The sequence below is a fragment of the Peromyscus eremicus genome, chromosome 4, assembly GCF_949786415.1.
Source record: "Peromyscus eremicus chromosome 4, PerEre_H2_v1, whole genome shotgun sequence".
Classification (NCBI taxonomy): domain Eukaryota; kingdom Metazoa; phylum Chordata; class Mammalia; order Rodentia; family Cricetidae; genus Peromyscus; species Peromyscus eremicus.
Window position 1 is genome coordinate 12,824,022 of NC_081419.1, and position 20,977 is coordinate 12,844,998.

At 49.0% G+C, this 20,977-nt stretch overlaps 1 protein-coding gene across 2 annotated transcripts in view; it reads left to right on the plus strand.

The window, feature by feature from the left end:
- Positions 1-1,752: 1,752 nt before the first annotated feature.
- Olfml2a (olfactomedin like 2A) overlaps positions 1,753-20,977 on the plus strand; it is a 31,412-nt gene continuing 12,187 nt past the window's right edge. Inside the window, exons 1-5 of one of the 2 annotated variants that reach the window (XM_059260227.1) lie at positions 1,753-1,879; positions 10,723-10,986; positions 16,125-16,232; positions 17,907-18,116; positions 20,094-20,355. In XM_059260227.1, coding sequence (XP_059116210.1) covers positions 10,750-10,986; positions 16,125-16,232; positions 17,907-18,116; positions 20,094-20,355 — 817 coding nt within the window. In that variant the 5' untranslated portion in view covers positions 1,753-1,879; positions 10,723-10,749. Of the gene's footprint in view, positions 1,880-2,496; positions 2,689-10,722; positions 10,987-16,124; positions 16,233-17,906; positions 18,117-20,093; positions 20,356-20,977 lie in introns of those variants that run through there. The other variant, XM_059260228.1, reaches the window with a different exon arrangement.

Below are 20,977 nucleotides of genomic sequence, written 5' to 3' on the forward strand. Positions count from 1 at the left end.
AAGTGTGGGCCTCATCGTGGCGTCCTTACCCTACAGTGAATGATGCAGACATAAGTCACACAACCCTACAATCGCATGAGTGCTATAGCTAAGAATCTCAGGTGTGCTAGGCGGGCTGGGAGTGTGTGGCAGAGACAGGGAGCACCGAAGGTGGGGGGTTAGCAAGAGTGAGCCAGGCTGAGTGAGAAGACCGTCTGTGGAAGTACCAGCTCAGATGGAGGTCCCAAAGCCAATTAGGGACTTGGTACATTTGAGCTATGGGTTATTTATTCATGGTGACAGAGATGACTGTAGGAGGGCGCTAGGTTGTCCAGAAGGGGGCAGAGTTCCTCCCATGGCCTGTCTCTGCCTTGCTAGAAGCAGGACCTGCCTTAAAGAGTCAACCAGGCTGCCTGCATCTATGAGAAAGCTGGAAAAGAGAATTCTTGCCTTGTTGGATTTATTTCAAGTCTACCTTGTCGCCTAGTGGCAGTGGTGGCACAGTCAGTGGTGGTGCCTGCCTTTAATCCCAGCACTCGGGAGGCAGAGGCAGACGGGTCTCTGTGAGTTCAAGGCCAGCCTGGTCTGCAGAGGGAGTTCCAGGACAGTCAGGGCTACACAGAGAAACCCTGTCTGGGGGAGAGAAAAAAAGGTATACTTTGTCTATATTTTGAAAACATATGCGGCATGTTGTAAAACCCACAATTAAATAAAAGGAAAGTATCTAATAAAGATTCTTCATCAATTCCTGTCTGTAAGATCCTCGTCCTTGGAAATAGCCACCATGCTGGTGTCCTGTGTGTCCTTTCAAACTTGGTCTGTGTACAGAAGAGCATGCCCAATAATTGGTTTTTATACTAGGCCTGGAAGAGTTCTGCAGAGGATCTCCAGAAACAAACACTGCATACATGATGTTTTACCTGAAGTCAGCTGAGAGTCGTACAGTAATTAGGCCTCAGGCTAGCTCAGTCGTTCTCCAACTCTATAGCCCCTGAGGGCTCCTGAGAGTGTAAATTGCTGAACCCCCACCTCCTGGTGAATCTGGTTCAGTAACTGGGCTTGGGGCCTGAGAATTTTTCTAACAAGTTGAGGCTGCTGGCTGGAGAGACTCAGACAAGCAGAGGTAAGGAGTAAATGGGTTTGGCAGCATTTACGGCACAAGTCAGTGTCCCTTGTTAGTGCAATGGAGGCCCGGTAAGCCAGGTTAACATACAAGTGATCAGAAGAGGGGTCACCTACAGTGAGTATAGAAGAGAAAGGGAGCCCAGCCCCTAAGAGTGTGTAGAGGGTTGGAAGGGCCTGCAAGAAAGTCTGGAAAGGACCCCCTGTTGAAATAAAAGGGGAGACTGAGGTGGGAGCAATTTAAAAGAGTGTGACCCAGAACTCAGGCTGCGGAAATGAATGACTGACTCAGCAGTTAAAGTTCTTGCTTTGCAAACATAAGAACCTGGATCAGGAACTCCCAGCATCCACATTAGAAGGTGGGCATGGTGTGTGTTTGTAAAACATCAGAAGTGGAGAGGCAGAAACAGGAGGGTCCCTGGAGCTCATTGGCCAACCAGTATAGCCAAAAGAAAGGGCTTCAGGTTCAGTGAGAGACTCTGTCTCAAAAAAAAAAAGAAGAAGCATTGGAGGAAGAAGACACCATCATCTTCCAGGGAGTATATGTAAATACACTGCACTACACACAGACTGAGAGAGAGAACACTGAACAAGGAAGGATAAGAGATATGTCTTGCATTTCATTACAGTGCATCTCAAAAAAAAAAAAAAAAAAAAAAAAAAAAAGAAGCACCTAGGTGTAGCAGAGGCCTCAGACCCCTGGAAAGAGCAATAGCTGCCTGGGAAACTGAAGAATCAGACGCTCCACTGAGAATGGAAAGGAGAGGGCTGTTAAAAGGTAACTGTTATTGGCACAACAGAGAGGGAAAAGATGGAAAACGTAAAAGAGAAGGGGCTGAGCCTTGAAAAGGCTAGAACCAACAGTGTCTGGGGCAGAGACGGGATGGCGTTGTCAGAGCAAAGAGTGAACTGAAAGTACCACTTGGACGTTGTAACCATTCCAAAAAGACTATTTGACTATTTTCTCCTTTTTGTTTCTTTGGGTTTTTTTGTTTGTTTGTTTTTCGAGACAGGGTTTCTTTGTGTACTCCTGGCTATCCTGGAACTCCCTTTGTGGACCAGGCTCGCCTCAAACTCAGCATTCCTCCTGACCTTGCCTCCCGAAAGGCGTGCGCCACCAGCGCCCGGCTGTTTTCTCCCTTTTATCGATGGGGAAACTGAGACTCAAAAGGCAAAGGGACATGTCCAAAGTCCTTCATTTCACAGAACGTGGCCTCGGTCCGCCGCGAGCCCGCACTTCTCTTACTACCTGGCTGCTGCTACTGCTTTCTCCTAGAGGCACTTGGCAAAGCCGCAGGACGGCAGGGGAAGGATGGGGAGGGGAGGGGCGGGCACCTCTCCACCCTAGCTCCGCCCCCAGTGGCGCTGCAGGGGCACCGGGCTGGGGGCCGTCCCCGCTGCAGAGCTGGGCTGCAGCATCGAACTCGCAGTGTTGCCGGCGCTCCCTAGCGTGCTTGCGGAGACGGTGGTGCCCGTCGAGCCATGGCAGCGGCAGCCCTCTGGCCTTGGTGCCTCCAGTTGAGGCTGTTGCTGCTGCCGCTGCTGCTGCTTTTGCTTCGGGCGGATCCTGTGCGGCCTGACAACAAGGTACGTGCGCTGCTGGAACCTGGCGCAGCTCAGCGGTGCCCGGCGCCAGGGGGCGCTGTGGCTGAGGGTGCACGCCAAGGAGGGTGCCTTCAGTAGGGAGATGGGGACTAGGAAAGGCAGATCAGACTTCGGACTTAGTCTGGACTCTGCTGGAATCAAAACTCTTGAGAAAGGAACAAGTGGGAGAAGAAGCACTGATAATGATAGGGTGCTTAGATCCTGGAGCCTGAGGAAGAGGCGATGTGGACCTTATCTTAATGCTCAGAGATCAGGCCTCAAACCCAAGATCAAGTTGGGAAGTCCCAGGTGCTCTGGGGCGGGGCGGGGGAAGGTGCTCAATAAGAGCAACTTGTTGAGTTTCCATGGAAGGTTGACCACGTGAGTGTAGACCCGTGGGCAGCTGTTATCCGGGGACTCCCGGGCTACCAAGGCTTTCAGGAGAGGCTGGGCACCCAAAGTTCTTTCCTCAGTGAATCTTTCTGGGCTGGCCTCTTGCCTTGGCCTCAGAGACCTGAATTCACACACTATTCACCTGTCGCTGGTGCTTTTACCTCTTTTAGCCTCCGTCTGTCTGTCCTTCCTTCCTTCCCTCTTTCCTTCCTTCCTTTGTTGAACCAGTCTCACTGTAATTCTGGCTTGCCTGCCGAGGGGTAGTGGTGCACGCCTTTACACTCTAGAGGCAGCGACAGGCAGATCTCAGTAAGTTCGAGGCCAGCCTGGTCTACAAAGCGAGTTCCAGGATGGCCAGGCTTGTTACACAGAGAAACCCTGTGCTGAAAAAAAAAAAAAAAAAAAAAAAAAATCTGTCTGGTCTGGAACACAATGTGTAGTTTAGGCTGGCCTAAAACTCTCAGAGATCCTATAGCATCTGCCTCCCCAACTCTTGAGATTAAAGACATTCACCATTTCTTCACCTATAAGCATGGGGAGGGGAGATTATACCCACTCTCTACTGTTGATGATTTCTAGATTCAGTGAGATTATGCAGAATGTTTAGCACCACACCTAAAATCAAACCCAATCCCAAAACCAGGTATTAAATCCAGAACATAGAGGGAGCGAGTATTTGAGACAGATCAAGAACCCCTTAAGGGTAATCTAGAAATGACCTGATGAAGATGAAGATGAGCCTAGAGCAATATTTTTCAACCTGTAGGTCTCGACCCCTCTAGAGTCGAGATAAATGACCCTTTCACTGGGGTCACATATCCTGCATATCAGATATTTACGATTCATAACAGTTATGAAGTAGCAATGAAATGATTTTATGGTTGTGGGTCACTGGCCTAGAGGGAAACAGAGGATAAGAGAAGCAGTGACTTCTCTTGATGTCATTCCATTTTTTTTCTAGTAGAATCTGAGCCTGCCTATGAACAGGTAAAGGGTAAAAGCTATTCTTTTGCTGTACAAACTTGGAAATATGACTCTGGGCTTCAGTTCCTCCTGGGGTTCTTGTGGTAGCATAGTATCTATCATCTATTGGGCACCTACTAGGTGTGATGCTAAACATTCTGCATAATCTCGTTGAATCTAGAAATCATCAATGTCCCCTCTGGTTCAGTGAGCAAAATCCCAAATGACCTGATCAGAACTTTCTCACCCCCTGACTGTCCTCTGGCTGGGAAGGACTTTTGGACTTGAGCATCTCTGAGTTTTGCAAAGGGCTAGAGAGCAGGAGGGCTTTCATCCAAAACAAAGCCAAGACAAAGAAAACCCAACACCCTGTTTATGTAGTGAGTCAGCCAAACACTTGCTAGGTTGGGAAGGGGGTATATTTACTTGTCCCAGGGCAAGCTGGAGCTGGTGGAGTAGGGGAGGACAAAGCCTCTGCGGACCCAGCACACCCTCCCCAAGACACCTCCCATCCCTGCTCTACTTCAGCCAGCTGGGAAAAATAAAAATCAAGTGATGGGTGAATTTACTCTGCATTCCTGCCCAGCCAGTCTCCTGCTGGCTCTGCAGAGCTGTTCTCATTATCACCCTCTCTTTCCACAGTAAGGACCCAGCTTCTTCCCCTCCAAGCATGGCCTGTTTTTGTTGGGGTAAGATTGGGGGGCTTAGAGGACCACCTTGGAACTTAAAATGGATCGAGGGTCCTAGAGCTTTAAATTTTCTCCTCAGCAGGCTTCCTCTTTCTGGCAGGCTCCTGCCCATTACACTCACCCTAGTACTCTGTTGGTCTCCCTGCATTTTAAGTTTATGTTTATAGTGAGGCTCTCCTAAACAGGATTTGGAGTTTCCATCTAAGGAAGTGCTTTGTCTGGCCTGAAGTAGGAGGGGGAACTCATAGCTGCCCTGGTATTTCTGCATGGCTGCCCAGCATTGAGGTTGGGGAGGACAGGCAAGTAGCACCCTATGACACCCAGGCATGGCAGTAGACACTCCTGGAAGTGATCATTTACCTGTCTCTCTATCTGAGAAAAAGCTGCTGGGACTTCATTCTGCATACATGCAGGGGTGGAAAGGTGCTTGAGCAAAGAGAGAAAACTGATGCCTGTGGGAGCCAGAGCAAGGGACCAACCAGGGTTAGTCCAGCAGGCGGTGGTTTCCTGGGCCAGGTTTCCTGGGCCGGGGGCTTAGGTAGTGCTTCACATCTACCCCTGGAGTTTCCTCATGTGGGTGTAATTGGAAGCAGGCTCCTGAGCAGAAAAAGCAGAATGACAGGGTGATGGAGTCCTCTTTCTGGTACAGTGTCAGGCCAAGCAAAACCCCACCATCTCTCTATAAGAAATGGACCTGCAGGGTTGGGGATTTAGCTCAGTGGTAGAGTGCTTGCCTAGCGCAAGGCCCTGGGTTCGGTCCTCAGCTCTGGGAAGAAAAAAAAAAAAAAAAAGACAAAACAACAAAAAAGAAATGGACCTGCATCAACACTTCTTTTGGCAGAATACCAGGACCAAGGTCCATGCCCAGCATTATACATTTAGCATCACATACAACTGTCCTGTTAACACTGCCAAGTATTAGTGGTCCCTCCCCAGGGAATAAATTTGAACACCCTGAAGAATCACACTAGGCTGCCAGGAAGTGGCACATGACTTTAATCCCAGCACTCCAGAGGCAGAGCCAGGCGGATCTCTGAGTTCAAGGCCAGCCTGGTCTATAGAGCGAGCTCCAGGACAGTCACCAAAATTACACAGAGAAACCCTGTCTCGGAAAAAAAAACAAAAACAACAACAAAAGAGTCACACTGGGGCTGAGTGGTGGTGGCTCACACCTTTAAGCCCAGCACTCGGGAGGTGGGTCTCTATGAGTTGGAGGCCAGCCTGGTCTACAGAGCTAGTTGCAGGACAGCGAGGGATACACAGAGAAACCTCGTCTCCCAAAAAACAAATCATCATCATCATCATCATCATCATCATCACTCTGGGACACTGGGGTATCTGCACATTCCAAGTACAATCCCAGATACTTCTGAGGCACAGCCCCAGCCCAGTCCAGAACTTAATGGAGGCAATATGGAACTAAGATCTGTGGAGCCAGAGAGTAACAGATCATCAAAGAAAAGTAATTTTGGAAGATTAATCCAGCAGAGAGGAATACATACTGACACTGGGCTATGGTCATGGAGTTGGTAGCAAGGTACAAAGGTGGGAAATATTTAGGGTAAACCTTAGGAAACCATTACTAGTGAATTGTCCAGAGTTCAGAGGAGGCACAGAGTCCTTGCCTGGGAAAGAGGGAAAGTAGATAGGATGGGAGAAGATCCTGCATATAGCTTACCTGAATTGAATTTGGGGCCTCCAGAAAGAGGTGTCCAGATGACCATGGACTTCAATTGAGGGCTTTGCAGGGAAACTGCCTCAGGTGAAGTGGAATAGTCATGAAGAAGAAGGCAGCCCCAGCTTTAAAAGACAACCTCATGTGAGCCTGCCCAGCCATTACAAGAACACTCCCTTACTCCAACCAGATTTATCCAACTCTCTCCAAAAACACCCCAAGCTACCCTGTAGCGGCTCACTGTGAGCTTTCCTTGCAAATAAATACTCAGAGGCCTTCTCAGCACTAACCACCACCACTAACACATCTGGGAGCTTTGGCAGGGCATGTGCTGTGCACAGCTGCAAGGAAAGATGGGGGCTAAGGCAGGGACTTTCCTATTTGACAGCAACTTTCAGCCTTCATGCCAAGGAACAGACCCAGGAGGTAGCCCCAGATCCAATGACCTCCTTCTGTGCAGACCTCTGTCAGTCCCAGCTCAGTTGCTAGGACAGAAGCCTTGACTTGGTGACCATAGGTGCTCAGGGGAAGGACATGTAAACATGTAAACAAAGTTTTAGAATCAGTCTGAATGGACAAGCTTCTAGCCTTCCCTAATGTACCATGGGGTTGTGTTAAGGACAAAGAGAGATGGAAAACCCAGAGGTAATACAGTAATAGGAGGAAGGGCTTCCAGAAACAGCACATATAGCACAGATTGCTTAAAGTAGGAGTTACTCTGGGCAAGAACTACACCAGGTGCTCTCCATACACTGACTGCAGTTTCATGACAAGCTCGAGAAGGGGTTAATAGCCACCCCATTTTACAGAGGGGGAAGCTGAATTCTAAGGGCTTGAGGTCATACAGGAAGGAGGTATAGGTGCCAGAACTATAGTCCAGACAGAGCTTTTCACCATGGGGCTTGGCTATTTCCAGCTTTACCCTACTGGAGGCACGACCTTGCTGCATTCCTGGCAATTGGGCTTGGGATCAGGGGCCTTCTTCCAGCTCCTGACAGTGTGAGAGCCTTGGCCACCCCCATCAGGACATAGCACCTCATCTGAGGAGGAAGGAATGTAGCAGTGTAATGTGGAGGCAGCTGCTGGTTGGGTGGGGTTTGAGGCAATAGATGGGGGGCCTCCAGGAGACCCCTCTATGGTTTGACCACACAGAACACATACACACATCTACCTACTGGGCTTTTGACACTGATGTGGAAGTAATACAGTGTCATGGAGTTTTAACAGAGCTGAGAGAGGACATTGAGTTCCTCTCTGAGGGGTTCTGGGGACAACAGAAGGCCTAGAGAACCGGCAGGCTTCTGAGACTGACTGTCTGTTCGAAAGGAGGGGAACATTCGCCTGCAGCATCCAGAGTGAACTCCACCCACAGAGGACCAGGGCAGAGAGCAGGACTGCAGCCTCCTTTCTAACTCTCCTCTCCACCCACTGTTCCCTGGCCTCTGCACAGCTGCAGGAAAAGAAAAAAACAGAGGAAATCCACACGGCCCAGGCTCATCCTCTCCAACCGGGCATTTTATGGCTTAGGGGCTGTTTCCTCATCTGTGGGATGTTGCGAACAATAGAAAAAAGTAGACCAGTGCACCCACACAGAGAAACAGATAGCCTACAGCCCAGTGTGTTCCTGCCTTGTCTGAGTGTGGGACCGGGTCACTCTATCTGTCAGCCCACCTATGTCCTTGGTGGGATAGGCAGCAGTGATCTGTGCTCACAGGTGTCAGCCCAAGCTAACCTGGTTGGCCATGGACTCCAGCCTCCCTGCCATCAAATAGCACATTGGGCTGGGCGGTGGTGGCACACACTTTTAATCCCAGCACTCAGGAGGCAGAGGCAGGGGGATCTCTGTGAGTTCAAGGACAGCATGGTCTGTCTACAAATCTAGTTCCAGGACAGCTAGGGCTATACAGAGAAACCTTGTCTCAAAAAACAAACAAAAAAACATATTGGAGAGGGTGAGCCCAGGTTGTGTGGATTTCCTATGAAGCTATGGAGGATGCAGGTTGTAGTGAAAGATGAAAGGAGTCGGGAGGGAAAGGGAAGGCAAAGGATGGGCTGCAGATGAGACCCACTCTTCAGGGGCACACCCTCAGTGACCTACTTCCCCCAGCTAGGCCCCTCCCGGCTTGCACCACCTCTCAAAATGCCACCCAATTATGAACCCATCAGTGAATTAAGCCACAGTGAGCTCAGAGCCTTTGTGATTCCACCTCCCTGGCCCATCAGCAGTCAACTGAACCTTTACACAAGAATCTTGGGGAACATTTCAGATTCAAGCAGAAAGCTGAGATCCTCAGCCAGCCAGCCCCAGGACCTCCCAGATTTGGTTCTGCCATGTCTGTAGCCTCACCTGCTGCCACCGTGCACCCCTGAAAGCACCAGTAGGAGTGACCTTCCCACCCAACCCCCAAGGCTCCTGAAAAGCCAGACTCACTCTTGCTTTTGCCTGTCTGATTTGTTTCCCAGCACTGCCCTGTCCTGTCCTCAAGGGCACCCTTCTCTAGGCCACCCTCAACAGTCTTTGTGCCCTCAGAGCTTCTGTGTTACATCTCTGTGTCTAAAGGAGTCAAGAATAAACTGGGCTTGGTGGCACACACCTTTTTAATCCCAGCACTCGAGAGGCAGAGGCAGGCAGATCTCTGAGTTCAAGGCCAGCCAGGGCTACACAGAGAAACCCTGTCACGGAAACAAAAATACGAAGAAGAATGTTCCCTGATCTATTTCTCCTGTCACCCACTCAGGGCCTGGCAGAAGCCAGGGACTCAAACAGGTGTCTGAGGTCTATAGAGGAAATGGAGGTCTGAGTCCCTTTCCTTAGGGCTTTGGTCCTTAGCAGAGGCCCAGGGTGCCACGAGCTCACTTGTGTCCGTATGGTTTCTTATCCAGTGATAGCTGAGCAGCCACAGGCCTGGGGTGAGTTTTTGTGGACTGGGCTGGGATGAGCTGTACACTAAGGGTCTGGAGCCCAAGGTACAAGCCAAGTGTATCTATGCGAGGCACCTGCCTCTCATCTCACTGGGTTTGTATCTGAGGACACAGCTAGTGATGCCCCAGAAACAAGTGGCCATATCTGGTCATGGGGTGTGTAGCATCCAAGGGTGGGGTTGAAGGAGAAGGGGGAGGTCATGTTTTGTCATGTGATCCCCATTTTGAGAAGGGTGAATACCGAGAGTCCTACATTCTGCCATTGAAGAAATGGGGTTAGAACCTGTTGAAGTTCACCTCCACCCAGGGTGTAGGAGAACAGTTCTTAGAAGTCACCTAGGAAAAGAGGCTTTTGAGGCCTCACTCCTCACTATGAGACAATTGGCAGTTCATGATTGTGAGGGAGGGGTGTCATTTTAAAACTCAGTGGGGCACACACAATCAAAGTAGGAGGGGGACATGAGGAAATGAATAAAGGGCTTCAGCAGGAGAGAGAGAGGGGAATGATAAAGGGTAATAGGGAAGAAAATGACCAAAATATATTGTATACATGAGTGAAACTGTCAAAGAATAAATAAAAAGAGAAACAAAGCAATGATGTGTCTTGGAGCCAAAGCTGTGTGGTCTTTGAGATTGTGACTCCCTGAGCCTGTACCCTTATCTGTCTTTTGGTTTTTCGAGACAGGATTTCTCTGTGTAGCTTTGCACCTTTCCTGGATCTCACTCTGTAGACCAGGCTGGCCTCGAACTCACAGAGATCCACCTGCCTCTGCCTCCCGAGTGCTGGGATTAAAGGTGTGTGCCACCACTGCCCGGCCCTTATCTGTCTTAATGGCTCACACACAAGACACGCTTTGTATGTGCCAGCTACTATTTTGGGGGTTTTTGTTTTGTTTGTTTTTTCTATATTTCTTTGAATCTCCACTAGACTAGCCCCTGAGTCAGGAACCTACTTTTCCAGATGCAAGAAGATGACAGGAACAGTATGCTGCCCTCTCATCCAAGCCTTGTGCTTTTTTTTTTTTTTTTTTTTTTTTTGACAAGATTTCTCTGTGTAGCCCTGGCTGTCCTGGAACTGGATTTATAGACCAGGCTAGCCTCAAACTCACAGAGATTTGCCTGTCTCTGCTTCCCAAATGCTAGGATTAAAAGCATGAGCTGAGGTGCCCCACTGACAGTTTTGTTTTTTTTTTTTAACTTTTCCACAGCTGGGCATTAACATTTGAATTGTAATTATAATAATGCTGCTGCGTCCCTGTTCCTTCTCTCATACCTCTAAGTGCCACCCAAAGACCATCAGGTTGGATTCTGCTACACTCACCCTCCATCCTCCCACCCCCAGCCCTGTCCCCACAGTGCTGGCCAAATGGAACCCCTCTTGCCCACACTTTGCAGGTGTTTGGCAACCTGGACCAGGTACGGATGACCTCAGAGGGCTCTGACTGCCGCTGCAAATGCATCATGAGACCACTGAGCAAGGATGCATGCAGCCGGGTACGCAGTGGGCGTGGACGAGTAGAGGACTTCTACTCCGTGGAAACGCTAAGTTCAGGGACCGACTGCCGCTGTTCCTGCACTGCTCCGCCTTCCTCACTCAACCCCTGTGAGAATGAGTGGAAGATGGAAAAACTCAAGAAGCAGGCACCTGAGCTACTCAAGGTAGGCTGACACAGTGAGGGGGTTGGCCTGGCTCTCTCATGACGTCAGTATCACAAGTCAGCAAACTGAGGCTTCCTGAGTGAAACCAGCTGAAGTCAGTAGGGCCCCTTGAATCACTTACTGTCCTGGGTGTCATCTAAACCATTTACCTTCACCTGGCTGTATTACAAATGCTGGGGCACTTTATTATTATTTTGTTTGTTTTGTCTTGCTTTTTGAAACAAGGTCATACTCTGTTGCCTCTGCTGCCTGGATTCTGGAATTATAGGCATATGCCATCACACTAGGCTTATTTTCGTTTATTTTAATTGGATAGGGTTCATGTACACCAGACTTGCCTCAAACGTCCTATGTAGCCCAAGACAACCTTGAACTTCTGATCTTCCTACCTCAGCTTACCAAGTACTGATATTACATGTGGGCAGTGCTATGCCAGTGCTCGGTGTGCCAGGTGGGGCTAGGATTTGAGCCCAGGTCCTATTGTACCTAAATCATACATCTAAACCACCTGCTCTTTTGCCTTTCTCTAAAGGACCACTTTGTTGGACCTTATTAAGGGCAAGTTTGTTTCATATCTTATAATTTTTTTTTGTCTTATAATGTATATGAGTGTTTTGCCTACATGTATATAAGTGCATCACATGCATGTCTGCTGCCCGTGGAGGCCAGAATTGGGCATCAGATCCCCTGGAACTGGAGTTACAGATGCTGGGAGCTGAATCCAGTTTCTCTGCGAGAGTAGCAAGTGGTCTTAACTGCTGCACCATCTCTCTACTCCCCTCTTGATATCTTTGTAAGTCTTTTCTCTTACAATCTCTTTCAAATATGCATCTCTTTGGCCTGTTTGGTGTCAGAAACTATGAATGGTCTGAGATGCTAACCTGACTTGTATAAGTTTACAAGATGACATAGCCCTGGATGCTAGTGGAAGGTCACAGACAAAGGACTTCATGACTCCCAACTAATCTCCATTCTCATTCACTGGTTTGCTGTGCTTCAGCATACTGTATTCAATGTGGTGTGGGATAGAAGAACCCTGAGTTCAGAGAACTAAAACCTGTCTCACGACCCAAGCTTACTTACTCTAACTGGGTGATTCCAAAGTAAGATGTTGGATCCTTTGCATGCAAGATACACAGAGAAGCAAGAGGCCCATGAAGTGCTGTCTCCAGGATTTGGCTAAAAATGTTTTCTTTAAATTTAACTTTAGGAGCCGGGCAGTGGTGGCACACACCTTTAATCCCATCACTCAAGAGGCAGAGGCAGGAGGATCTCTGCAAATTCCAGGCCAGCCTGGTCTGCATAGTGAGTTCCAGGACAGCCAAGGCTACACAGAGAAACCCTGTCTTGGAAAAACAAAAACAGAAACAGAAACAAAACAAACAAACAAAAAATTAACTTTAGGTTTATTTTTGTACTACATAAATTTATGCCAAAATTATTAAACTTGGAGGGAGTAGCACATTTTAAGCCAGTGACCTTCTAACAGTTTGGCAGTATCTGGATCACACTGTCTCCCTGGGGCCTCCCCAGTGCCCTGTGAACTCCAGCATGTAACCCACAGGCCTGTCTGCAGTTACAGGGACAAACTCGGTTTCTTCTCAAGTCAGTAGTTCAATAACTGGAGGTTCTGTTGTTTTGACTTGTGGATCCAACATCTCACACTGTAACCCAGACTGACCTTGTACTTGTAGCAACACTCCTCCTCCCTCAGTCTCCCAAGTACTGGGCTTACAGGCATGCCCTGTCAGGCTCAGCTTCTGCAGCTGAGTTGTGAGCATGCTCACTATGAAGTCGTACAGGGCCTTTGGTCTAAAGGCTGCCTCATATCATCTCTGCTAGAACCCTTTTAGAAAGGGAGCATATGGTGTCAGCTTTACTTGTGATGGTCTCTGAATCCAAAGAAAGGATATAAATAGCCTGAAATAACAGAGGAGTGACAAGACTAAACTGAGCCCCAAATTCTCTGTTGCAGTTACGTGCCCACCTAAAGGATCACGAGGCTGAGGTTCCCACCAAGCCATTGTCCCTTAGGCCTTCTCAGTGCCTAGCAGACACAGGGTCTTGGCCTAGCCTTAGAGATAGCATTACCCTACCCGGTAGAACATTCGAGAGGTGGGAGAGATTACCCACAGGGTACTCAGGGAAGCCCTAAATTAAGAACGGGGCAGAGGCAGTGGGAGCCAGTACAAGGGTTTCTCCCACTCAATTGGCTCAGCTGCCCTCAGCAAGAAGTTTGTGTAAACATCCCAGGGAGGGAATTAAGAGGACCCCTTGGGTACAGAATTTGCCTTGCAGCCCACCTCTCTATCCAAGCCCCTTCGCCCATGCTAATAACTCCAGCTGTGGTCTGGACTAGGCTACATAGCTGTATAAGAGAGGGCATGCCATCTTGCCCCATTTCTTGGGTAGACTGGCCAAGAAAAATGCCTCTTACCACTACTCTCTTTTTGTTTTTGGACATGGGCCAGGCATAGCCCCATCCTTGAGGAGTCACCAGGCTTCTAAGGACACAGCTGCTGACCCCAACAATGTGCTCTGTGCTGGGCCAGGAATTGTGCCAGGGAATGTGGGAGCCCCAAAGTGGGGATAACATTGGGCACGGGCCTGAGGGATGCCTAGGAGTCCTCAGGCAGACAACATTCTGGACAGAGGTTGGTAGAATGCTCTGACAGGGGATGCTTCCCTCCCTTTCTCTCCCTCAGTTTAGCCCCATGGCTACCTATCACTTCCTCATGTATATGGCTTCTTCTCATACTATCTGTAGTGAAGATCCAATTTAAAAAGTGGGCGGGAGAGCTAGAGGCGGGGCTTAGTGGTTAAGAGCACTGCTGCTCTTCCAGAAAACCTGGGTTCTATTCCCAGCACCCACACGCCAGCTCACAACTGTCTGTAACTCCTGTTCCAAGGAATCTGACAAACTCATATAGACATACCTGAAGGTGAAACACCAATGTACATAAAATAAAAATAAATAAATAATTTTTTTTAAAAAAGAGGCTCTCTGTTGGGCTTGAGAGATTGCTCAGCAGTTAAGAGCTCTTGGCTCCACCTTCAGAGGACCAGAGTTTGGTTCCCTACACTCAGGTTGAACAGCTTACTACCTGTAATTCTAGCTCTAGGGGATCTGACACCCTCTTCTGGCTGCTGAGTACACCTGTAAACACACACACACACACACACACACACACACACACACACACACACACACAATTAAAAACTAAAATAAATCTTTACAAAAAAACTGAGGTTTAAAAAAGTCTGTCGATGCCAGATGTAATGTGTCACACCTTTAATCCCAGCACTTGGGAGGCAGAGGCAGGAGGATCTCTGAGTTGGACGCCAGCCTGGGCTACAGAGTGAGTTCCAGGACAGGCAAAGCTACAGAGTGAGACCTTGTCTTGAAAAACAAACACCAGAGTCTGTCAAGGACTAATACTTCGTGAAGTAGTCTAGAAATGGGCTTTGGATAAATGGAGCTGGAGTACAGTTCAGTGCTAGAGCACTTGCTTAGCACACATTGGTTCCTCCTCAGTGCAGAAAAGGGAAAGGGGGAAGGAGAGGAACAGTTAGAAGAGGAAGGGGCCTTGGGGAGGGGCTTGATGGGTCAAGTGTTGCTTTGCAAGCATGAGGACCTGAGTGGATCTCCAGCACCACACATAGGCCAGGCATGGAGGCACATGCTTGTAACCCAGTGCTGGTGGAGGCAGAGACAGAAGGATCCTGGGGCTTACTGACCAGGCAATCTAGCCAAAATGGTGACTTCCAGGTTCCCTGTCTCAGGAGATAAGATCGAGAGTGTTAGGAGACACCTAACATTGACCTATATCCTCCACAGTGAGCTCCCCTGTATTGGGAGTGGGGAGAGAGAAATGAAGAAAAGAAAGGAGAGAAAGCAGGCATGCCAGACTTTAAGTCCAGTATCTTCTGAGAGTCACAAAATTGCTCTGCCAAGTGGCCACAAAGCATCATAGAAAACTAAAACCTCTTATGTTCTCTACGGATTTTTGCCACAGCAGGCAACACAAGCAGTTTGTGCCCACGCCACTCACACAGCAGTAAAAGAAGTAGAACTCCATAACCCAGCTCACCCAGCTCTGAGCACAGGCCACACCTCTGCTCCACCAGTGTATGCTCCTTCTCTAGAGCTCAGTTCAAACAATAATCTACTGGGGCTGGAGAGATGGTGCCTCGCTTAAGAACACTGGCTACCTTTACTCTTGTAAAGGACTGGGGTTTTATTTCCAGCACCCACGTGGTAGCTCACAAACATCTGTAACTCCAATTTCAGGGAATCCAATGGCCTCTTCTGGCCTCCACATGCAGGCAAAACACCCATACACATAAAATAAAAATCTAAATAAGAAAAGGTAAAAAGGTCCATACTTTGAGTTGGATTATTAATTGAATCAAGCAGGCTTGTCAGCCAGTGACTCATGACCAAGAAGCCTGTTATAAAAGCACTCCCCAGAGACACTACAGCAAAGTACATAAAGCAGAGCCATGAAGGGAGACCTCCCAAGTAAAAATGTGGCCCAAGCCAAGGGACAACTGCAGCCTGGCTCCTCAGGAGCCCACAGCCATCAGTCACACCTCAGGACTGCCTCTGGGGAGCATACTGACTGCGTCTTTGGAGTTCGCTACTTTGTCATTCAGGAGGGAGGTTTACACAGAGAGGATGGTCACTGGGTACAAGGTACAAGGCAGGGGAAGAGCTCCCATGTCCCATCATACAGAAGGGTGATTGTGGGTGATATCAGTGATAACTGTCTATTTTAAAATATTTTACCAGAGAACGGTCCCATCACAAAGAAACTGGAGATATATATCACCCACATATATCCCCCACTTGTTAGAGATGTAACCCAATGGTGGAATATTTCCGAGTATGTAGAAGGCCTCCAGATCCATCCCCATCACTTCAAAAAGAAAACACAAATATGCATATTTGTAAAAATGCATCAATAAAATCTTATCTGCTCCTTGTCCTGTGATTGAGTTGGCTGCAGCCCAAGCCACTATGAGACTCTGGGATTCTGGGCTTCTCTCCTGCAGTGGAACTCCTTTTGTGTCCTCTGCCTGCTATGTTCATGTCCTTGCTTAACCATCTGTTTCCCTACTTCACCCCCCACCTCCAGCTGCACTCCATGGTGGATCTCCTGGAGGGTACTCTATACAGCATGGATCTGATGAAAGTACATGCCTACATCCACAAGGTAGCCTCCCAGATGAACACGCTGGAGGAGGTAAGAGCAGGGCAAGGCCTGGGGCCCAGGGCTGTATCCAAAGGGGCCTGAGATATTCTGTTTCACCCTGGTGGCCACAGGAAGCAGAACAGAACTCCAGCAGGGAGCTGGGAAGGGAGGTGTAGGCTGCAGGGTCCTGCCTTTGGGAAGAGGTCTGGGGGGTTCCAGGACCCAAGGAAGCCGAAAGCCTGGATGAGGAAACTGAGGTACTATTTGGTAGCACAAAAGGCGTGTTGAGGAGGTGCTGCCAACATCAGGGTCCACACTGCACAACTCTAGGGTAACATTCACAGAGAAGTACCATATCAGTGGTGCCTCAGGGCTGGTACAACGTAGCAGAACTGATCAGACCTCCCTGGATGTCACAATCCCAGTACTACCTATGTGGAAGCAAAGGTACTAGAGTACAGACTGGACAGGCTGTGTATTCTACAGGACTACCCTCTGGGTACAAGAACAGTTGAATAAGCCTGGAGGTCCAGGCTGAAGGTTCAAGGCTTGCCTCTCCCCTGGCATCGCCTGGCCTCCACCCATTTCCTGTATCCGGCCTCTGCTGAGCACTAGGGGTCTAGGGACATGCCGCTGCCAGGAGCAGGCGTGGGGACTTCCTTTCCCAGCTTCCTTTCCAGAGGGAGGTGGTAACTGGGCATCCTGTGCCATGGGAGGGAAGACTGACCCCTGATTAAACCCCAAGCTGGGGGTCACAGTGACACGAATCATCTGAAACCTGTTGGATCATCTCCTCCTGGCTGGTCCCAGGCCAGCTTGGGAAGCTGACATGAGAATTTTCCTGGGCACAATGTTACCTATGCGTGCTCTCACACAGTGTTACCTACGCGTGCTCTCACACTGCTGTGTGGCCACCCTCCACTGACCTTTCCTCTTGTTATCTCTGGAAATGCAAACTGGTGCCTCATAGCTCTGAGTCTGCTGATTGTCTCTTTAACAAGTTTGGTTTGAGTGCTGGGATCACAAGCAAGCACTACCACTCCCAGCTTTGAAAAAGTAATATTAAATTAATGGACTATTGGAGACTTTCAGGGGCCGCCCTTAGAGACAGGCTAACTAAATTATGGCCTAGGCGTACGGTGGCATACTATGCATCCATGAAAAGGAGTTGGGAATGCTTTGTAGACAGATATGGAACTATTCTCAAAATAAGCTGTTAAGTGAAAAATACAAGTGTTGAAAAACTATGTGTGTGTGTATTTGTCCCTATCATAAAAACATGTAACATTGTCATCACTGAAAAATAAACAAGAGTAAGAGGGACTTATTTATTTAGCTCTATTTATTTAGTTGAGAGGGTCTCACTATGTGTCCTTGGCTGTTTTGGAACTGCCTATGTAGACCAGGCTGGCCTCAAACTCACAGAGATCCACCTGCCTTTGCCTCCTTAGTACTGGGATTCAAGGTGTGTGCCACCATACCTGGCCTACTTACATCTTTTTCATTTATTAATATAAACATATATTACCTATTTTTTATTCATTTGTTCATGAGAATAAAAATCATTAACTACAGGGCCTTATAGGACATACTTTCTTCCACCCTGTTTACCAGTCCCACTTGTATCTGTGCCTCTCAAGTCTCGATGGACAAGTTGGTGTGCCCCTCTAGGGTGGCAGCTCAGAAGCAGCAGGGCCAGGAATGACCATGCATCCTGCCCCACAGAGCATCAAGGCCAACCTGAGCCAGGAGAGTGAGATGGTGAAAGACAGCATACGTCACCTCAATGAACAGCTGAAGAGCTATGAGAACCAGTCAGCCATCATGATGAGCATTAAGAAGGAACTGTCCAGCCTGGGCCTCCAGTTGCTGCAGAGGGATGCCGCTGCTGTCCCTGCCGCTGCCCCTGCCTCAAGCCCTGACAGCAAAGCTCAGGTGAGACCTCTGCTCTGATTGCAGGGACGAAGGTGGCTGGGCTTGAGAACACAGGCTTGTATGTGTTTGGAGCCTTAGGAGAGAGCTAACAGAAAGCACAGCAGGAGAGTCCCTGGTGTGCAAGGCAAGAACTGGGGAGTGTCTATTTCCACTTTGTGGCTAGCACAGGTAAGCTAGGGCAGACTTGCCGATTCAGGCCAGGGGGATGGCCGGCCCCTAAACTTCGTATTTATTCTTATCCCCAGTTACCAAAGTACTGGAAATGAGGTTGTGGGAACCTCCCTCTGGCCCTAGAAGACCAAGCCAGCTTTCCTGCTTCTAACGTCTCCTGCCGTGGCTGGGTCCCTGGGTGGGTGCAGAGTAGACGGGCAGTACCTCAGGGACCCCTGAAGACTAGTACCGTCTGACCCACAGCAGACAGCATGTGTTTGCACAGACTGATCCCCTAGTTCTAGTAGATCCTTTTGTTCTAATTTACCGTGATAAAGACCATGACCAAAAGCAATGTGGGGAACAAAGGGTTTATTTCATCTTACATACTCAGGTCATACTCCATCACTGAGAAGAGTCAGGGTGGGAACTCGAGGCAGGAACTGAAGCAGAGGCCATAAAGGAATACTGTTTACTGGCCTCCTCAGCCTGCTTTCTCATGTAGCCCAGGACCACCCACAGTGGGCTGGGCCCGTCGAATCCATCACTCATCAGGAAAATGCCTGCAGACTTGCCTACAGCCAGTTTGGTGGAGGCATTTTCCCAGTTGAGGTTCTCTCTTCCCAGATCACCCTAGCTTGTGTCAAGCTGGCAAAAAAAGACAAAAAGAGAAAAAAAAAAAAAAAGAAAAGAAAAAAGAAAAAGCCAGCATACCCCTGCAGGAAAAAAATTGACCTCCTACTTTCCAGTTAAGTTAGGAAGTAAGTGTTCTTTCCTTGGGTGGCACTCAGAGTGTGTCACTTGGCCATGAGTGCAACAAGTAGCCACCCTTTTGGTGCCCCTCAGATCAGTCATCCATGGGCAGGACACAAGCCAGTAGCCACATTTTCTGGTGATATTTTTAGGAGTCATCCTCTGAACTTGACTTCCTCACATACAATATTAGTTCATCCTACAACCTGTAAGTAGAATTGACCTCCTGCCTACTTGGCACATGAAGAAACATGGAGAGAGGTTACAGGGAGAGGGCGTGGCTGAGCCAGGGCTGCAGCCAGCCTACGTGACTGCCTAGCTCCGGCCCTTCCTCCTCGACTTGCAACCTCCTGTGCTGACAATGTGGTAGTGGGACTTGTTGACTGCAAGTGGGACCGCCTAGACACAATAAAGCCCAAGGAAGCCTGTGCCTTGGCCAGGAGCTGGCTGCCTGCTCGGTGAGATGCCAGTTGTGCAAGTGCAAGCGAGTCCCCCTTTGGCCGCTGCTCAGAAGGCGTCAGATACTATACAAGCTCTATCTGCCTCTCTCACATGGGTGGTGTCCCAGGCCCTGTGTTCTTGTGCCAAGCCAGCCTTAGAGCATTTGAGTAGGAAGTGAAAATAACAAAGCTCACAAAATGTTAGACATGGTATTCCTTAGGGCTAGCCAGACCAACATGGGACTGAAAGGCTTTTCAGGATGCTAGGATTTCAAGGCTAACATGGGAAGTGTTCTGGGTGCTCTGTAAAGGGACCCAAGAACCTCCCCCTTTCCCATACACTAAGACCAATGAGTGAGAGACAAGACTAGGAGGCCTGTTCAGGAGCCAAGCTGTCAGTCAAGCCAGGAGAACAAGTGGACAGGAGTTAGGAATGAGTATGTAACCCACCAGATTGGGTCTCAAGTCTGCAGAGGAACTAGAACACTAAGGAGAGAAACAGAGGCAGACAAATTATGAATGTATCCACAACTTCACAAACACTGTGACCTCCTCCAGCTCCCACACTGAGCTTCTGTGACTCCCAGCCCATCAGTTTACTGTCACCCAAGTCTGAGACTTCCGCTCTTCTCAGGACACAGCTGGAGGGCAAGGCAAAGACTTCAACAAATATGGCAGCATGCAAAAGGGCTTCTCAGACAAGGGCCTTGCAAAGCCTCCCACGGAGAAGCTGCTGAAAGTGGAGAAGCTGAGGAAAGAGAGCATCAAGGGCAAAATACCCCACCCCTCAGCCAGACCACGTGCCCTGGCCCAGCAGCAGGCAGTGATCCGAGGCTTCACCTACTACAAGGCGGGCAGGCAGGAGGCCAAACAAGAAGCACCCAAGGCCACGGCTGGTGAGTGGAAGGGAGTGGGGCCTATTTGAGGGATGACCAACTCCAGAGATCCACCTGCCTTCTCAGCAGCCACAAAGCCACAGATCTCAATACCATTGTTTACTTTTGTAGGGTCCTTTGCTCAATCACATACTGGGTAGAAGACCCCAGGCAGGGTTGCTGATAAGGAAATAATAGAGGCAATACAAAGGGCCTCTCTTAGTACTTATAGTTGTCCTCATTTTTTCTGGACTTCGTTTTGTTCAAAGATTTGCTGCCAGTCAGCTATGTACCAGATGACAGAGTGAGGTGGACACGGGTTCCCCACAGAGCTTGCAGTTCTGTGGGAGGAACGGCACCCATGACAGTGGAGGTGGGAGAACATGGGGCTTCCAGGGAGTGAGATGGGCCCTTGGGAAACCCTCTCACTTCTGCACTGGCCTCTCCAGTTCTCTCATTTGTCATCTTCCCGAAGAAGAGCCACAGACCCTGCACTTTTCCTGCCAACTTGCTCCCTGGTGTCTCTACCTGGGTCACAGTAAAGGGCTTCGCAAGAAGTTACTGGGTTCTTCCGAAGGCAGGGAGATGGAGCAGTTAGAGCCTAATATTCTTCAAGAATTCCCTCCCATCAGGTTCAGTGGTG